General features: G+C 47.2%; 1 protein-coding gene across 1 annotated transcript in view; it reads right to left on the reverse strand.

The window, feature by feature from the left end:
* The window catches only part of TMEM132E (transmembrane protein 132E), a 1,029,855-nt gene that overhangs the window by 371,151 nt on the left and 637,997 nt on the right, over positions 1-20,707 (reverse strand). The window contains exon 2 of the mRNA XM_086954717.1: positions 6,486-7,392. Within this exon, the coding sequence (XP_086810843.1) occupies positions 6,486-7,392 (907 nt within the window). The remainder of the gene's footprint in view (positions 1-6,485; positions 7,393-20,707) is intronic.

The following is a 20,707-nucleotide window of genomic DNA, read 5'->3' on the forward strand; positions in this document are numbered from 1 at the left end:
AAGAGAAAACTTACTAGAAGGTAGATGGAAGGCTCTCACAGTGTCCTCGGCAGGGGCACTGAGGGAGCCACGGGGTGGCTTGCTGCCAAATAAAGAGTAGATGTGATGCTCCCACGGGACCCTTGGGATCACGGCAGGGGTACCGATGGAGATGATGGCAAGGACTCAGCCTCAGGAAAGGTAGAGTAGATGCTCAAGTAAGGTCCCTGGGATACCACACAGCAGGGACCCCTGGGAGAAGGGAGGGCACACGAAAGGGTTACAGGGCAAGCGGGACTCACTTGCAGCCCGGGTACGTCCAGACGAACACCCTCAAAGTCGGTAGCAAGCTGTAGCCTATCACTGTGAATCAGAAGCCCAGAAAATGGGCCCCTCCCCTCCCAGGAAATTGAGGAGGCTGGGTCCATAATGCAAGAGAAAGAGATTAATGACCAGTAGATGAAAACAAATAACATGGACAATAAATGTTGATATGACCATGAACGGTTCAAATGTATAAAGTTATGGTGATGAATAAACTGTGACCTTTTCAGGCACCAAAGCACCTTGTCAGTGGAGATTTAAGGTAAAAGAGCGCAAGTGGTTGAAATGGTTAAGGAAGGCGGAACGGGGCAATTTGCCGTCTGAAGGGGGTTAAAACTTAGTCCAGGAAGGCGAAACCGGACCCGATGGGGGCCCCGGTAAAACCACGTCCTAAGGCGGAGGTCATCCCCCTGCCCCTCCCCATTTGCATGCCAGCTAGGCCGGCGGGGGTCAGTATTGGTCCCTAAAAAATAAGTCCCCCCCCCCCAATTCAGGGGACGAACTAGTTAGGGCAAAAGGGCAAAGGTGAGATAAAAGAGGGGTAACTGCCCGAAGTAAGCACATTCACCCCCCCCCCTCGCAAAAAGGAGAAGGATCCCACCAACCCACACCTAAAACACAGGTGTCGCATCCACAAGGGTAAGGGGGAAGCAGAACAAACGCAAGAAAGGTAGTAAAAAGAGAAAACTTACTAGAAGGTAGATGGAAGGCTCTAACAGTGTCCTTGGGATGCCTCACTGCAGGGGCACTGAGGGAGCCAAGGGGTGGCGTGCAGCCATAGAAAGAGTAGATCTGATGCTCCCACGGGCTTCTTGGGATGCCTCACGGTAGGGTTACCCAGGGAGAAGATGGCAAGGACTCAGCCTCAGGAAAGGTAGAGTAGATGCTCAAGTAAGGTCCTTGGGATACCACACAGCAGGGACCCCTGGGAGAAGGGAGGGCCCAGGAAAGGGTTAAAGGACGAGCAGGACGGCACTTGCAGCCCGGGCAGGTCCAGACGGACACCCTCCAAGTCAGTGCCAAGCTGAAGCCTAGACCCGTGAATCGCAAGGCCAGACAAGGGGCCCCTCCCAGGAAATTTAGGAGGGTGGGTCCACAATGCAAGAGAAAGAGATTAACGACCAGTAGATGAAAATTGAAAACCTGGACAATAAATGTTGAGATGACCATGAACGGTTGAAATGTATAAAGTTATGTTGATGAATAAACTACGACCTTTTCAGGCACCAAAGCACATTGTCAGTGGTGATTTAAGGTAAAAGAGCGCAGGTGGTTGAAACGGTTAAGGAGGGTGGGGCGACTCGCCGTCTTGGGGGGTTAGGTTTTTCATACGTTCCTTTACAACTCTAGGACACAGAGTACCTAAACTTTGAGAGGTAGCAGCCCCCCCCCCACCCCCCCTCCAGCGCCTTAAGACCCTCATGGGTATGTAGCGCGCTTACCAATGTAATGATTGATTGATTGAGAGTTAAAATGAGAACATTCTGCCAAACACAACTGAAAAGGCTTTCATGGCAGAGACTTTCTCTGCTCTTGACAGCACTTCAAGACCAGATGGAAAATGGAGCATAATAAGCAGGCAAAGGGTGTCCCAACGAGGTCTTTTTAGAATCCTGAGAGTGACCAGATTGAGAGGCTAGGACAGGGTGAGGTAAACATATGTTTTGACAAGAAACTGCCCTATAATTTCCAAAAGCGCATGTTGTATGAATTGGCGAGCCATATCTACAGAGTGTGATGCGACCATGCCCCTTTCCAAAGGACGAGAAGAGGAAGTTTGTAATCATGTCACAGAACAGGAGGTCCCAGCAAATACAACGAAACTAGTTTATTTATAAAGTTTTATATAGCGCAAACAAGATCCCGAAGGATATCAGAGCGCTTTACAAAAACGATGGAAGGAAGGACATAAGAGCAATGACGAAATTGACTAAGAATAAAAAAAAATCACAAATCAAGGAATAATCACATATTTACAAGGTTACAAGGCAGATAAGACAGGATGAGTAACACAATAAACAGGTGTATAGCAGGCTGAGAGGCTGAAAAGGTAGTGGACAGATTTACACAAAATGTATGTCATGGGATACAGAACCAGGCCGTGCTTGAGAGAGAAGAGTGTGTGTGATGTGCTGGGCACTCTGGGCATCCCTGGGGTACAGCTGCTGATGGAACAACAGGAGCAGGAACGCAACTGAACAGAGGGTCAGCACCCCACACCAGAGGCGGGGTTCAGGTGTCCTCCTGTTGACACGAGCCTGTCCGGGCCAGCATTTGTGTGCACCGAGCCTAGGCCAGCGTTTGTGTGCACCGAGCCTAGACTGAGGATCAAGGGGCAGGGAGCACACTCTTGCATCAACAAGCATTGCAAAAAACATTCTCAGTCCTTCGGTGGCTTGTATGTGGGTGGGTCTGTATCGCCCAAAACCCACTGAGAAGAAAGCGCAAGACATCCATGACTCAGTAACAAGGGAGAAGAGCGATTGTGGCTCAGTTTCAAGCCCATTCAGGATGTCAGCGCCGTGATGGTCCTGGGGGCATGAAGCAGGCACGAGCACCTTGCACTTCCCTTATTTTATCCTGGATGTATTGCCATTTGTTGCCAGCTGTACAAGTCCCTTGCAAGCTTCTCATGCTAACCATGGTGGAGGGGGTTGTGGGCTTGTACAGGAAAGGAATATGAACTGCAGCCAAAGGAGCTTCGGCGATGAAAGATCGAGCAGGTAATTCTACATGACTGCTGGGATGAATAATTTACATTTCAGGGGCTCAGTCGCAGCTGGATGTTTTGATCAGGCGTTCTTCTTCTTTATTTTGTTACAGGGGGGCACGCAGCATGCAAACCGAGCCCAGGGTGGTGGGGATAGTGGGGTGGAGTGAAGTACTCAGTAAAGGGGAGCCTCGTATGAAAAGAGGCGGGAGGGATGGGGGCAGGAAATGGCAAAGAGAAGCACCTCGAGGTCTTTCATGCAGCGCTGTGAGATAAAGAGTCTTTGGAACAAGGGGAGGCCCTTCCGAAGTCTGCAAGAAGAGAACCAGAAGGCCGGGTTTCAGAAACCTTCTTTGGGAACAGCCTGTCTTGTATTTTATTTCTTATTTTATGTGAACGTATTAAAGAATAATATATTTTTTTATATTCATCGTCAGTAAAAATATTATCCAAAGTGGTCGCGGCCTGTGCAGGTAAAAGTGGTGGGCCCGGTGAGGGGGGAGGGCAGGATTTGGGGACGGGATTCGACATACGAAGAGGGAAAATGTAGTAAATAGTTAATTTCCTCTCGTCTTTGTAAGGATGGATGAGTGAAGGGGAGGAAGCATTGATGGATGGATGATTGAAAGGGTGAACGGATGAATGAGTAAAAGGATGGTTGAGTAGACAAATGGATGGAAGTATTGATGGATGAGTGGATGTATGAGTGAAAGGATGGATGAGTGAAAGGGGGGATAGCTGTATGGCTGGATGAAAGAGTGGATGGATGGACGAGTGAAATCGTGGATGGATGGATGAGTGAGTGAAAGGACGGATGAGTGGAAGGGTAATAGGATGGACACATAAGTTGCTGGATGGGTCGGATGTTGGATAGATGAATGAAAGGATGAATGGTTGAGTGAAAGGGATGAATGTATGAAGTGAAATGGTGGACAGTTGAGTGAAAGGGTGGATGGTTGACCGAGGGGTGGATGAATAGATGGAGAAGTGAAAGGATGGATATGTTTGATGGATAGGTTTGAAGATAGATGGATACGTTTGGATATGGATGGGTGGATGGATGGAGGAAGTGATGGCAAACTAAATGTTGGATGGAAGACTGAATTGATGGCAGAATGTAAATTTGAAATGGTAATTATCAGCAGTAGATGGAAAGATTAAAAGATGAATGGATACTGGATGGAAAAGACAAGCAAGCTTTTCTAATGGGGCTCTTGATGACTCGCTCCGCTTGGTTGGTGCCATAAGATCTATGTTTGAACCCCTCTGAACAACCCGAATTATTGGGAACCCATCCTCAGGTTTTGATTTAAAGGCCCTTGCTTGTGTGGTGCATACAACGCAAGGACAGTTTGATTGTTTTAGTCTCCCTGAAAGCTTACACTCGTGTTTGGCTTCCTCGTGCCTGGTTTCCATCTATCCCAGTATACTGCCCTCTACCTTCCTTTGGGATTGACCCTTTTTTATCACTATCAGTTCATACAGTGCACTACACGTTTGTTGATTCTGGTCTAGGTACTCTAGGCACACCCTTGAAAAAAGAGCCAACCCTTAAGCGTTACACATTTACCTACAGCCGTTGTTTCAATGCTAACAAACCCCGCTCTGATCAGAGTGACTCAATGGGGGGCGGCCTATGAACGTCTATAAACCAGCACGAAAAGCAAGATCCTACTAGGGTTTGAAATTCTCTATGTTCTTAGCAGTCGTGGCTCGCATTTCTCTCGGGTTGGGGGGGCCGCAGGTGGAGTTAATTTACTTACCTCACCGGTTCGCACGTTTTTCTGCTGCTTCAGGAGAATAGGAAGCAGGCATCCTCCCTCCCCTCCCCTAAAACAATCACAATGCTGCAATGGCAGTGTTATGATTGGTGCGGACGGCGCCTATAAGGAGGCCATTTTCTCTATATAGGCTGAAGTCTACATAGAGAAAAAAGGAGAGTGCGCATGACTGGTTTGGTTGGCCCCAGAGGGCCGACCTAACAGTCAGGGCTCACAGCATTGGGCAAGTCACTCCTCCCCGACCCACCAACACCCAACCAGGCATTCCGTTTTAAAATACCATTTTATGTTTTTGCTTCTCGCACTGTGAGAAAGCAGTGGGGCGATGCTCCTCTGCCCTAATGGAGGAGCCGCCCCTGGTTCTTAGACAGAGACTATCGGGTCTACACTACAAGGGGATTCCTTCCTCTGCGGCTCTATTCAATTATCCTCATATCTGAAGCTACACAGCAGAATAGACCGCATCTTCGATATCAGATGCCAGAGGGGTGGCAACACGTTGGCTCCAGGTATAAACTGACCTCCCCAGACCAGGGGCTCACCATCGAGGTGTGATCGCTCCTTGAATGTTCTGTAATCAGGGGCCATTGTTTTAGTTTCAGACAGGATTTAAGCGAGGTGGTTGTGTTCAACGTGATAGCCCTTAAGGGCAGTATACTGCAGACCAGTCGTCTGGCTAATGATGACCATGCATCTGCTCAACAACTGGGGTGTCCAACATGGGTACAGAAGTGCGGGACCCAGAACACATTTTAAAGTTTATCAACATGAAATAAATCAGCATACAATTATTCTAAACAAAAATCATTCACGCAGTTGGTGGTTATAATGAAAATATGGCATGGATCTATCCCTCCTGCACCTAAACTGTCATAAATGCTGTGAAAAAAAATTAACCAACTGCTTTCGAGGATATATGAACTGAAGCACCTGCACGATTTTACATGCTGCATTTTGATTATTGTACACATCAGATTCAACACTCAATGTTTGGAATGATCATGTAATCCCGGCATTGGTATCCTTTTCCACAGACACTCCTTCAATGTCCGTACGCCAGGAGCTCTCTCTATACATGGCAGGCGTGCAACACCCATTGGACTCACCGGGCTGCCCCCTCCCCCTCGTGTGTGGCAGCCCGGGATGAGACAGATCCCGGGCACACACAGAGCCGCACCCGAACGTTTCACAGGTCTTTAAAAGACCATTTGATTTTATAAAGTTTTTATTGAAAAATAAAAATGTTAATTAGGCCTTGCTGTTGTTTCACACCTTGTTAGAGGCCCTGCAGCCAGCTCCACTCTGCCTACTGATTAAAGGTTCAGCCACCCCCCCGAAATTTTTTCTTAGACCCCCCGAAATTTGGCTCTAGTTGCGCCTCTGATACATGGCACCTCGGCTCCCTCAAGGTGTTGGGCCAAAAACCAGGTGAAGCATTCTCTAGGGGAGCCCAGCACTGCACTCAGGGATGATCTGCATGTGTTTAAAACCCAGTACTTGTCAAACAATTTAAGGGACACCGCTTGTACATTTCAAATCTATTCAACCAGGATTTTTTTTTTTACCTGGGATCATCTTTTCACTCCTGCACTACAACCCTAAAAGGGAAGTGCGCATGCAATTAAAACGAGAAATGACAGCCTGTATGGCACTACTCCCCAAACATGCAGCCTGAGGAAGGCGTGGCCTACCTGAGAGTGAAGTGCTCGACGCTGGAGTTGGAGGCCAGGAAGAGGATGACGCTCAGGACCTCGCCGGGCTTCAGCGGCCGGTCGGGCAGGCGGATGTAGACGTTGCTGTCCAGCCGCTGCTCCTGCATGGCCTGCATGGGGGGCGGCTGGTAGAGGCTGATGCTGCCGATTCGCAGCAGCGGGTGCTGCGTGGGACCCTCGGGCCGGGCCGCCGAGCCCCTGCGCGCGGCGGGCTCGCTCCCGCACTCTCCTGCTGAATCCGGGGTGTGCAGCGTGTAGAAGAGCTCGGCCTGCTGGCTCTCTGCGCTGCCGTCCAGGCTCTCTGGAGACTTCCTCCGGCCCATGGGGATGGCGCCGGGTCCGAACCAGGTGTGCGGCAGCTCCATCTGCACCAGGCACGTGGCCAGGCTCCCGCGCAGCCGGCACGAGCTCTTGATCTCGCGGACGTCGCGGAAGGCGTGCAGCTGCACGCAGGGCAGGCGGTCCACCACTCCGAAGTCATCCCAGTCCCGGCCAGCGACATAGAAGAGGACCTGTGCCACGGGCTGCGTGGAGGGCACGCGCTGCTGGATGATGAAGGCCCGCACCTTCCAGTTCACGGTCAGGCGGTCAGGAATCTCCAGGGTGCTGGAGGGCTGCAGCAGCTCCCGGGGCAGCACCTGGCCCGTGCTGAAGGGCCCTAATGACACATTGAGGACTGGCAGCTCCTTCGTCTGGAAGACCACGAAGGGCTCGGAGCGCTGCATGGTCCCGCTGCTGCTGTTCCATGGCAGAGTCGGCTGGGGCTCCTTCAGGAAGAAGGCCAGGCGGGTGTTGGACAGACGGTAGCTCACGGGCAGAAGGACTACTGGAGAGGGCATTGTGGCAGTCGGTTGAACGGATCCCGTAGGCAGCACCTTGGTATAACCTGGAAGAGACAGCAAGAAGGCTCTGTAAAACAGTGCACCAATGCAATCTTTTCAACAATAGAGACGCTGCAATTCAACATTGTACATCATAGCATGCAACGATTGAAACTGCAAGTGACTAAAACCCTACAATCCCACATCCTATAACAAAATATGCAAATGTTGAGACTACAGTTTAATAATCTGATAGTGCACGCTGCTCTACAATGGAGACCCTACAATCCCACATCCTAGAACATAATATGCAAAGATTGAGACTACAATGTAATAATCTGATAGTGCACACTGCCCTACAATGGAGACCCTACAATCCCACATCCTAGAACATAATTTGCAAAGATTGAGACTACAATTTAATAATCCGATAGTGCACGCTGCTCAACAATGGAGACCCTACAATCCCACATCCTAGAACATAATATGCAAAGATTGAGACTAGAACATAATATGCAAAGATTGAGACTACAATTTAATAATCCGATAGTGCACGCTGCTCAAGACCCTACAATCCCACTTTCGAGAACACACAATGCGACAATTGAAACTACAAGTGAAACATCGGGCAGTGCACTCTGTTCAACAATGAAAACTTTACAATGAACCATTCTAGAACATAACATGCAACAATTAAGACTCCAAATGAATAATCTGACAGCGCGCTTTATTCATCAATAGAGATTCTACAATCCAACTTTCTAGAACATGACATAAATCAATAAAGATTGTAAATTAAATCTAACAGAAGACTGCAGTCAACAATCGATACTCTATAATCTAACATACTAGAACATGATATAAAACAAATTAGATAAATCCCTCATAACGAATTCTGGAAAAAACAGCCGTCTAGTACACTATATGTAATAAAGGAGACTCCATTGCAATGGCCAACGCCATCGTAAAAGTCTATTATTACAAGGACTTTGATTCACAGCGAAGGGGTTCACTGTGGAGCACCCCTGGGTGATTACCATATTCTGAACCTGGCCAGTTAGGGGAATTCCTGACTCCTGCGACTCCTGAGAAAGCAAGTCACAACCAGGGTCAAACTGCAACAAATAATTGTCCCGGGTCCCAAAATAAAAGTGGCACCCATTAGTGAACTGGAAAGCAAAAAAAATACTGGGACTTATTTTACAAATAGGGGCAGTTTTGAACTTCTCCGAAAGAGACGCTGCACAGGTGTGTTACAATGCGCTGAAGAATGCATGGTTTTGAACTTGCTGCAGGCAATGCTTGTGGTAATATTCGGGAAATCAACAGTAAAGCCCAGCCCAGCAGACCATAAAACAGGCCCACAAGCCACCAAAAAACACCCCACAGGCTGACCAGCCAGACTAGTCCTCTGGCGCTGCCAAATTGCGCAGTAGGCCAGTCCAACCCTGGCCACATCATATATAAAACTGCATTAACATGACCCGTACTCCCCTTCCATCCAGAGCTCTGCTACTCTCACCCGTCTTTGCACTACACATGGGCCCCGTTTAAGGGATGCGCCCTCACTTGGAATGGAGCGATTAGAGCACTCCTTGGCAGGCCCTCCGTACTGTAATAGGACGGTTTGAGCACTGCTTGGGAGAGTTCCCATATTCTGAATGGGATAGTTTAAGAACTTATTCCCCAAATGTCTATACTTTGATGGAGGCAGTTTGAACACCAGAGTTATCCTACTTTGCATGGGACAGTTTGCACACTCCTTGACAGAGTTCCCATTTATTGAACGGAAAGTTTGATAACCTCTTACCAGAGTTCCCATCCTTTGAATGGGTCAGTTTGAGCACTCCTTGGCAGAGTTCCCATCCTTTGAATGGGTCAGTTTGCACACTCCTTGACAGAGTTCCCATTTATTGAACGGAAAGTTTGATAACCTCTTACCAGAGTTCCCATCCTTTGAATGGGTCAGTTTGAGCACTCCTTGGCAGAGTTCCCATCCTTTGAATGGGTCAGTTTGAGCAATCCTTGGCAGAGTTCCCATCCTGTGAATGGGTCAGTTTGAACACTCCTTGGCAGAGTTCCCATCCTTTGAATGGGTCAGTTTGCACACTCCTTGACAGAGTTCCCATTTATTGAACGGAAAGTTTGATAACCTCTTACCAGAGTTCCCATCCTTTGAATGGGTCAGTTTGAGCACTCCTTGGCAGAGTTCCCATCCTTTGAATGGGTCAGTTTGAGCAATCCTTGGCAGAGTTCCCATCCTGTGAATGGGTCAGTTTGAGCACTCCTTGACAGAGTTCCCATCCTGTGAATGGGTCAGTTTGAGCACTCCTTGACAGAGTTCCCATTTATTGAACGGGAAGTTTGATAACCTCTTACCAGAGTTCCCATCCTTTGAATGGGTCAGTTTAAACACTCCTTGGCAGAGTTCCCATCCTGTGAATGGGTCAGTTTGAGCACTCCTTGACAGAGTTCCCATTTATTGAACGGGAAGTTTGATAACCTCTTACCAGAGTTCCCATCCTTTGAATGGGCCAGTTTGAGCACTCCTTGGCAGAGTTCCCATTTATTGTACGGGAAGTTTGATAACCTCTTACCAGAGTTCCCATCCTTTAAATGGGTCAGTTTGAACACTCCTTGGCAGAGTTCCCATCCTTTGAATGGGTCAGTTTGAACACTCCTTGGCAGAGTTCCCATTCTTTGAATGGGTCAGTTTAAGCACTCCTTGGCAGAGTTCCCATCCTTTGAATGGGTCAGTTTGAGCACTCCTTGGCAGAGTTCCCATCCTTTGAATGGGTCAGTTTGACAACTCCTTGGCAGAGTTCCCATCCTTTGATTGGGTCAGTTTGAGCACTCCTTGGCAGAGTTCCCATTTATTGTACGGGAAGTTTGATAACCTCTTACCAGAGTTCCCATCCTTTGAATGGGTCAGTTTGAGCACTCCTTGGCAGAGTTCCCATCCTTTGAATGGGTCAGTTTGAGCACTCCTTGGCAGAGTTCCCGTCCTTTGAATGGGTCAGTTTGAGCACTCCTTGGCAGAGTTCCCATCCTGTGAATGGGTCAGTTTGAGCACTCCTTGACAGAGTTCCCATCCTGTGAATGGGTCAGTTTGAGCACTCCTTGACAGAGTTCCCATTTATTGAACGGGAAGTTTGATAACCTCTTACCAGAGTTCCCACCCTTTGAATGGGTCAGTTTGAACACTCCTTGGCAGAGTTCCCATCCTGTGAATGGGTCAGTTTGAGCACTCCTTGGCAGAGTTCCCATTTATTGTACGGGAAGTTTGATAACCTCTTACCAGAGTTCACATCCTTTGAATGGGTCAATTTGAGCACTCCTTGGCAGAGTTCCTATCCTTTGAATGAGTCAGTTTGAGCACTCCTTGGCAGAGTTCTCATCCTTTGAATGGGTCAGTTTGAGCACTCCTTGGCAGAGTTCCTATCCTTTGAATGAGTCAGTTTGAGCACTCCTTGGGAGAGTTCCCGTCATTTGAATGGGTCAGTTTGAGCACTCCTTGGCAGAGTTCCCATCCTGTGAATGGGTCAGTTTGAGCACTCCTTGGCAGAGTTCCCATTTATTGTACGGGAAGTTTGATAACCTCTTACCAGAGTTCCCATTCTTTAAATGGGTCAGTTTGAACACTCCTTGGCAGAGTTCCCATCCTTTGAATGGGTCAGTTTGAACACTCCTTGGCAGAGTTCCCATTCTTTGAATGGGTCAGTTTAAGCACTCCTTGGCAGAGTTCCCATCCTTTGAATGGGTCAGTTTGAGCACTCCTTGGCAGAGTTCCCATCCTTTGAATGGGTCAGTTTGACAACTCCTTGGCAGAGTTCCCATCCTTTGATTGGGTCAGTTTGAGCACTCCTTGGCAGAGTTCCCATTTATTGTACGGGAAGTTTGATAACCTCTTACCAGAGTTCCCATCCTTTGAATGGGTCAGTTTGAGCACTCCTTGGCAGAGTTCCCATCCTTTGAATGGGTCAGTTTGAGCACTCCTTGGCAGAGTTCCCGTCCTTTGAATGGGTCAGTTTGAGCACTCCTTGGCAGAGTTCCCATCCTGTGAATGGGTCAGTTTGAGCACTCCTTGACAGAGTTCCCATCCTGTGAATGGGTCAGTTTGAGCACTCCTTGACAGAGTTCCCATTTATTGAACGGGAAGTTTGATAACCTCTTACCAGAGTTCCCACCCTTTGAATGGGTCAGTTTGAACACTCCTTGGCAGAGTTCCCATCCTGTGAATGGGTCAGTTTGAGCACTCCTTGGCAGAGTTCCCATTTATTGTACGGGAAGTTTGATAACCTCTTACCAGAGTTCACATCCTTTGAATGGGTCAATTTGAGCACTCCTTGGCAGAGTTCCTATCCTTTGAATGAGTCAGTTTGAGCACTCCTTGGCAGAGTTCTCATCCTTTGAATGGGTCAGTTTGAGCACTCCTTGGCAGAGTTCCTATCCTTTGAATGAGTCAGTTTGAGCACTCCTTGGGAGAGTTCCCATCATTTGAATGGGTCAGTTTGAGCACTCCTTGGCAGAGTTCCCATCCTGTGAATGGGTCAGTTTGAGCACTCCTTGACAGAGTTCCCATTTATTGAACAGGAAGTTTGATAACCTCTTACCAGAGGTCCCATCCTTTGAATGGGTCAGTTTGAACACTCTTTGGCAGAGTTCCCATCCTTTGAATGGATCAGTTTGAACACTCCTTGGCAGAGTTCCCATCCTTTGAATGGGTCAGTTTGAGCACTCCGTGGCAGAGTTCCCATCCTTTGAATGGGTCAGTTTGAGCACTCCTTGGCAGAGTTCCCATCCTTTCGATGGGTCAGTTTGAGCACTCCTTGGCAGAGTTCCCATCCTTTGAATGGGTCAGTTTGAGCACTCCTTGGCAGAGTTCCCATCCTTTGAATGGGTCCGATTGAGCACTCTTTGGCAGAGTTCCCATCCTTTGAATGGGTCAGTTTGAGCACTCCTTGGCAGAGTTTCCATTTATTGTACGGGAAGTTTGATAACCTCTTACCAGAGTTCCCATCCTTTGAATGGGTCAGTTTGAACACTCCTTGGCAGAGTTCCCATTTATTGTACGGGAAGTTTGATAACCTCTTACCAGAGTTCCCATCCTTTGAATGGGTCAGTTTGAACACTCCTTGGCAGAGTTCCCATCCTTTGAATGGGTCAGTTTGAGCACTCCTTGGCAGAGTTCCTATCCTTTGAATGGGTCAGTTTGAGCACTCCTTGGCAGAGTTACCATTTATTGTACGGGAAGTTTGATAACCTCTTACCAGAGTTCCCATCCTTTGAATGGGTCAGTTTGAACACTCCTTGGCAGAGTTCCCATTTATTGTACGGGAAGTTTGATAACCTCTTACCAGAGTTCCCATCCTTTGAATGGGTCAGTTTGAACACTCATTGGCAGAGTTCCCATCCTTTGAATGGGTCAGTTTGAGCACTCCTTGGCAGAGTTCCCATCGTTTGAATGGGTCAGTTTGAGCACTCCTTGGCAGAGTTCCCATCCTTTGAATGGGTCAGTTTGAGCACTCCTTGGCAGAGTTTCCATTTATTGTACGGGAAGTTTGATAACCTCTTACCAGAGTTCCCATCCTTTGAATGGGTCAGTTTGAACACTCCTTGGCAGAGTTCCCGTTTATTGTACGGGAAGTTTGATAACCTCTTACCAGAGTTCCCATCCTTTGAATGGGTCAGTTTGAACACTCCTTGGCAGAGTTCCTATCCTTTGAATGGGTCAGTTTGAGCACTCCTTGGCAGAGTTACCATTTATTGTACGGGAAGTTTGATAACCTCTTACCAGAGTTCCCATCCTTTGAATGGGTCAGTTTGAACACTCCTTGGCAGAGTTCCCATTTATTGTACGGGAAGTTTGATAACCTCTTACCAGAGTTCCCATCCTTTGAATGGGTCAGTTTGAACACTCATTGGCAGAGTTCCCATCCTTTGAATGGGTCAGTTTGAGCACTCCTTGGCAGAGTTCCCATCCTTTGAATGGGTCAGTTTGAACACTCCTTGGCAGAGTTCCCATCCTTTGAATGGGTCAGTTTGAGCACTCTTTGGCAGAGTTCCCATCCTTTGAATGGGTCAGTTTGAGCACTCCTTGGCAGAGTTCCCATTTATTGAACGGGAAGTTTGATAACCTCTTACCAGAGTTCCCATCCTTTGAATGGGTCAGTTTGAGCACTCCTTGGCAGAGTTCCCATCCTTTGAATGGGTCAGTTTGAGCACTCCTTGGCAGAGTTCCCATCCTTTGAATGGGTCAGTTTGAGCACTCCTTGGCAGAGTTCCCATTTATTGAACGGGAAGTTTGATAACCTCTTACCAGAGTTCCCATCCTTTGAATGGGTCAGTTTGAGCACTCCTTGGCAGAGTTCCCATCCTTTGAATAGGTCAGTTTGAACACTCCTTGGCAGAGTTCCAATCCTTTGAATGGGTCAGTTTTAGCACTCCTTGGCAGAGTTCCCATCCTTTGAATGGGTCAGTTTGAGCACTCCTTGGCAGAGTTCCCATCCTTTGAATGGGTCAGTTTGAGCACTCCTTGGCAGAGTTCTCATCCTTTGAATGGGTCAGTTTGAGCACTCCTTGGCAGAGTTCCAATCCTTTGAATGGGTCAACTTTGACCAATAATGGACACACAACTTAAAAAAGGGATCCACACCAATTTTAGAAAAGCAAGCTTTGTTTGTACTTTATTTAAGACCAAGATCATTGCAATAAGGTAACTAGGTTTTTAATTAAAAATACTTTTCACTTTCAAAAGTCGGCACAGTGCAATTTCTGAACAGTTGATGGCTCAGTGGTATGGCAGTGGGGCCACTGGCTGGGTGGTTTGGGGGTGGCCCCTTGGCTCAGTGGTTAGGAAGTGGGACCCCTTGCTCTGTGGATAGGGAGTTGGCTATCTGGCTCAGAAATTGCACTGTGCCGACTTTTGAAAGTGAAAAGTATTTTTAGTTAAAAATATACTTACCTTATTGGATATCTGGCTCGCTGGTTAGAAAGTGGTGCCCTTGGCTGTATGGTTACTCAGTTGGACCCCTCGGTCAGTGGTTAGTGGGTCGGTGGTTGCACATTGGCACTTTTGCATGTCTGCAACATGCTAGCCCATTCGTTTACAAAGTACCCATTTTGCGAATTATTTTTCGTACCCTCTCACAACTTTGTTTTTACTTTCTTGACATTTTATTTACATTTTTATTCCATGATCGATTTGCGATCTAGTTTGTGCCAGTTCGCCTGCAGGTTTAATGTATTGTTTCTCTAAATCTTTTATGCCCGTTTTACAAGTCTACGCAACCCTCTGATTTTGTATCTAGATGCACCCGCCCCAGCCTGAGTGAGGTAGGTTCACTGCCAATGACTATTAGAGTAAAGGTCTAGTCCTCCAATGATATCAGATGCTAGCACCTAGTGACTCATTCGTAGTGACAGTGTGCTTCCTCCAAATGCCCTAAAAAAACAGAATCCCAACGAATGGAGGGATCCAAAGGAGACCTGTTTGCTGGAAGGCAGGGGGTGGAGTGAGAGCTCCCCCATCGGTCAGTGCCGCTTTCTTAGCTTGTCATTTACTGACTGAGCATCGGGCTGCTCCACTGTGCATAACCGCCATTTCCGTCATCTGAGGCTGAGCACCAGGCTGTTCCACCACGCATAACCACCAAGTCCGTCATCAGAGGTAGAGGCATAACCACCAGGTATGTCATCTGACCAGGCTGCGCCACCGTACATTCACCCGATGCTTCCATTAGAAAAATCAAGATTGCTGCTAAATGCAACATACTCCACTAGGTAACCTCTGCATGCGGATGGGTTGGGTGCACCCCCCATCTGAACCTGGAAGCCTTTGTTGTGACCATCGACAGGGTAAGTAGTCAGACGTAAGCAATATTCGTCACATCCTTGCCACCTTTCCTATCTACCTATCAATTCACTACTCTACTACCAGACATGGCCAGTAATCTGCTGTCTCCCTGGAACCTTGCCACCCGTTCCAGACCAAGGAACAAGCATTGTCCTTATTGGCAGCTGTGTTATGAACTTCTAGGTTTAGCTGTTATGGCAGGCCCTCTTTCTCCAGGAGCATCTGAGTACTAACAGATCTTCTTGCAAGGTGAGGTCTAAGTGAAAATAATTTTCTCAGAATAGAGTTAAAGAACACAACATCAAACAACAAAATCAGCTTGTGCACCATAAAAAGCTGAGAGACAAAACAAAAAAAAAACATCAGGCGCAGCAGGCGCTGTTAACGAGGAGAGGTGCAGATGTACACTTCACACAGAGTGAGAAAAGAGCAATCTATAAAACCCAACACAACTTAGAATTTGGTAGTAACTGAAACCGATGTGAATTAATCTAAAATGCCAAAGGGAATGCCAAAGGAGAGATCTACTTAAACCAACCTCAAAGAAAGCCCCGTGCGGATGTATGGCTTACAGTTTATAAAGCTCGTCTGCCCACCCGAGGATGCCGCCCGAGACGGGGAAGCAGTGCAGACAGTTATCATGGCTCTGTCTGTGAAGAAACGACATTAAAAAGAGGCAGATCTCATTAAACAAGAAGCAGACAGTGACGTCTTTACCGGCCCACTCTTATCAATAACCAGAGTAGCGAACACAATAAGGGCTGTATTGGCTTTTAGAGAATCTGTCTGGGTACATATTCATGACCCACTTAAAGTAATATAGGATGAGGAGAGAAGCAGCCAGCATGACGGGCGAAAGGGAGACTGCTCTTAAGAAACAAGATAGAAATGAAGACTGAGAGAAATAAAATGTGAAAAACAAACGTTAACGAGCAGCAGTGAGAAAGCTTATTGAAAGAAAAGTCTTCTCTTTGCATTCGAGATTTTATATTATTGGTGTGGATCGATGTAAAATCTGCTGAAGGCAAAAGTGTCTGGAAAACTCGTTTTAACAAATCGGTCCAAGACTCAGCAGGACAAACGGATATTCGCTTGATGGTTCACCGACTGCCGGACTACTACAAAAGATTTAAAAAAATGTATGCGAACTGAATCATCCTGGAAAATTCATCAACCACAGCAAACCACAAAATACAAGTAAGCTATATTCAAAAAACGCCACAACAAAAAACAGCTCTCAAGAAATTCTCAAAATTGTTTATTAGATCTTTAAATCGACATGCTGAATTACTCCACACAACACATCAAAAGCAGATTCACAAATGTTTATAATTTGTGTAACTGTATTTCTGTACCACAAACACTTAGGAAGCTGCAAGGAGCTGTGGAGTAGGGAGGCCAAAAATGATGATTTCACGAATATTCTCTATAACAATGCATAGAACCTACAGCCCCCGCCCCATTGCCATGCACGCATCCTCAGCTCTGACAGACCCACGACTAATCCTGAAATAAATTTTCACTCCTGACCATCGCCACTCGCTCGCCCAGTGATCAAGCATTACTTGGTCTTTGGTGCTGCACACTGACCAGTGAAACAATCACACCAAATTCTTCAAAGTTCCTCAGACAACATACTGTCCCCCACAGAAAAGTCGCCATGTCTTTCTTCCAAAAAATACAAAAGGTCTTTACAAAAAAAAAATGATGAATCCCACCCCACACTCCATCAAGTAAAAATTCCAGAGAAAAATGTGTCATCCAAAAAATATATAAATATGATTTGCTTCCTGATTAATTGAATATTTTGCCCCCATCCTGTCGTGGAATATGCAACACTTAACATTTTGAATCATGCTGTGTCAGTGATTGACACAAGTAAGGAATGCATGACACCTGGTAGGGCTTTTAACAAGGGAGATCACAAGGCCTTGTTGTGCTGTCTGGAATGACAAGAGTTGCTGGCCCTGCGTCCTTTTTGACCTCTTCTAGTTAGCAACTAACAGCAAACTTAAACTGAGGGCCCTACATGCCTGCTTGGTCGTCAAATTTTGTCTCCGAGGCTTGAACATTTAACCACAGACCGCCAAGCTTCCTTAAGGTCATCGATGTCAAGGACCCTCTCCGCAGCACCTCTGCGGAAGCTAAATAGCTCTACACGGGAACTACTGAAATAACCAAAATAAAATCAATGGCTTCCTGAAAAAATATCTGACCTCTTCTTGGTGAATAGATAGCCAGGGTCCTCCTCCTACTAAATGGCTCTAAAATATTACATTTGTTCCTCAACATCATACTCGACACCTGACCTATGCTTTATGTGAACCGGTGGTTTCCGATGCTCCTCACTGGCACTTAATTGCCAACACCAGTACTTATGACAGTCTGCCATAAGGTGGCGGTGTTTGTCTAAATTAAAGATGAGCACACAACAGTTGCTTATTAATGAAATGAACATTTAACCCCTTCGGTGCTGATGACGGCCCCCAGCCGTCATGCCTTACGGTGTTCGTGTGCTGATGACGGCTGGGGGCCGTCATGAACCCGCCCACTCTTCATTGTTGCCGCACAGGCGCAGAATCGCGGCCGAGCCCAAGGGGTTAAACGGACTAATACCTCTATGCCAAACCATTCTCACAACATTTGGGGGCTTGAAATAGTCTGAAAGGCACTCTTCTAGAAGTGCGATGGTTAGTAGTTGTGTTGGTTCGGACACTTGTTTTTTTTTTTTTACAATTAAGTACTGCACCTGACCAGTCCACTCGCCTTCCACTCCAAGGCAATCTATTATCCTAAAGCCCAACTCAACAATTGCTCCTGCATCGCATGGTTATTAGTGTCCAGCACAGCCCGGCGCCTAATATATCTTATCTGCCAGCTGACCGACCCCCCTCTTCCCCCAGAAGACAAGTTGGGGATAGCCCTAACAACCACAAAGTCTGTCTCTGCGTCACAAAATCCCTTTATGGCACTCTGCTAAAACATCAAATCACTCAATTGGAAGAAGCTCGGATTGCTGCAGTCAAACTAGAAGCTGACAAAAATGAATTACTCAGAAAATTGAAGGCAACATTATTGACTGCCTATTAACAGCAAGGTGACCTTACAAATCCTCCGCCTCAGCAAAAATGCATTAATCCTTTAACCCAAGCGAAGTCAAAAAGCACCTAAAGACAATTTAGTTCACTGTTGCTGTAAAAATATCTTATTAATTCATGCTTCTATGCTGACATATTTCCTGAAATGTCACCTTTAGTTTAGCTGATCTTTGCCCTTATTGAAATTAGGTGCTTGGACCAGCCCCTGTGATTCTGATGAGCTGTAGGACTGGAAGTCCCAGCTCAGATCTTAAAGGTGGCCATTTCATGCCAGAGTTCAAGTCTTCATATCACAGGCAAATGGGGGTCATAGCCCCTGATGAATCTTATGCAGGTGTCGTTCAGTGAGATGTCGGTCTATCCTTCACATTGCATGGTCTCGTGACGCACTCCACCACCTGCCAGGACATGCGGGGCAGGCTGGGCTATAATCACCGCGGGCCAGCAGGCCACTCCAGCTTGGCACATTTGGAGGAAACGCTGCAATAAAGAGATTCTGCACCAGGCTGCTGATGGCCCGGGGAGTCCCTCAGCTCCCATCACGTCTTGATTCGGGCATCTGGACAGGCAGAGCCCTCTTTCCAAGAGCAGAGCAAGCGGGGAGCTTTCCTCCACCATCAGAGCCTTGTGGCAGCTGTCCTAATCCGTGTCCTGGATGTCTGAGGACAGAGAAAGGTCCTAGGAGGCAGGAAGGAGTCAGAAGTGGCACAGTCAGTGCAACTGAGCCGCTTCCTCCCAATGAGAAGGGTAAATGGAGTCTGCCATGCTGTGAAAGCATACAAAATGTGTGTCACGCCGCAGTGCTCGTACGTGTAAGCCCCATGGGAGTGAGAACTAGCTGCTCAATAAGAGACACTGCATGGTGCAGCAAGGGTGTCCTCAAAGGGGACATACAAAAGTGAAAAATCATGCCTAGGTATAAGACATGTAGAAAATAACACCTCGCGGACAAGGAAATAATGCGTATATAGAGAAGGGTGAAAATAAGGTCAAGACAGGACTGTAAAGTTCCAATTTCACATCCTGCCTCTTTACTCTCCACTCTCTTGTTGTCAATAACAGGCCCTGCTGAATTCTGGGATTGATGCTGTCACATAGGCTCCTGCTGGAAGGTAGGGCCATGCATACTCATCTCATTCTGTGGGGTATTTCCTGCTGTTACTCACTCGCTTACACCAGAAAAGTCTGATCTCATGACTCCTGTGACGGTGTCTAGTGTGGATCCAGGTGATTCTCTCCACTATAGAACACCCTTGAAGGCTGCACATGCAGATGAAGAAACCACGGGTATCCTTCGTCTGGCACTTGCTCCCTAACTATTCTCACATGTCTCTTCGTAAGATCTTTGGCGCCAATATTGTCTCTTCTGCAGTCTGTGTATTTACTGCTGAGGGCGTGGCTGGAGTACTCAAGGCGGTTTCCTCAATGAAGGATACCTTGGTAATATGCCTTTGTTCCCATTTCTAGTTAAACCTCAGTCTGTGACTTTCTCCACTGCCCAGGCTTTCAGCGTTGCCAGGCTACAAATACCACGGTCAATGGGTGAGATAATTCCAAGATTCCCCTCCGGTATGATTGCGTCTAATTTTATCAGCTTGGGCTACTGTTCTTAAGGATATCTCTGCCAAACCTGCATGACCATGCACTTGGCTTTTTTTAAAGCTGATGTGTGACCCCTGTGATCAGTGACCACTTACCCATATTTTTTAAAACGGAAGAGCCCTTCTCTCGCCCCCCACCCCTGTCTATTTTTAACCAGGTCAAGGTTAAACAGGGGTGCTGTGTTTCATACATTCATCAGCCTGGCCACATCTCCCTCATAAGTAGAAGGATGTGAAGCCAGTGTCAGAGGTAGAACAAGACCGGAGTTGCAGCTAACCCATAGTGCCCATTTTTGCATATTCCTGTACGTCCCTGGATCCGCCCAGGGGCTAGCGCTGCAAGCTTTATATTTGCCCCATGTTTGTGTTCATTTTTACTCAGCACCACAGATCACTATAACTGCTGAGCACCCAGGACACTTGGTCAGTGAGGTTTAACTGGCTGGCCAAGTCTGGCTATGAGGTGCATTGTTTCTTGCTCTGAGGATGCATTACTAGCCTTAGCCTTTGTAGGGCCGCCTGACAAGGGGAGCAGAACGTCATAGAGGTGCATGTCTGCTCCCTGTTGCCCCAGCCGCACTGCAGGCAGGCAGCCAATGAACCGGTGAAAAATGGAGAGAGAGGGAGCTCAACGCAGACACAATGAGCACATGGCTGTCGCTGAAGCTGCACAATAACATGGGCCTAGACTGATGATGTCTTGATGACTGCAACTTCGGTCATCTGCGCTACCTGGGGAGAAGTCTGACACCAGTCTGAAGGCTCAACTGGTTTAGAAGTAGGCTCACACTGTCAGGGACACACATTTGAAAGTGTAATGAGACAG

Source organism: Lissotriton vulgaris, chromosome 2_1 (assembly GCF_964263255.1).
Source record: "Lissotriton vulgaris chromosome 2_1, aLisVul1.2, whole genome shotgun sequence".
Taxonomy (NCBI): domain Eukaryota; kingdom Metazoa; phylum Chordata; class Amphibia; order Caudata; family Salamandridae; genus Lissotriton; species Lissotriton vulgaris.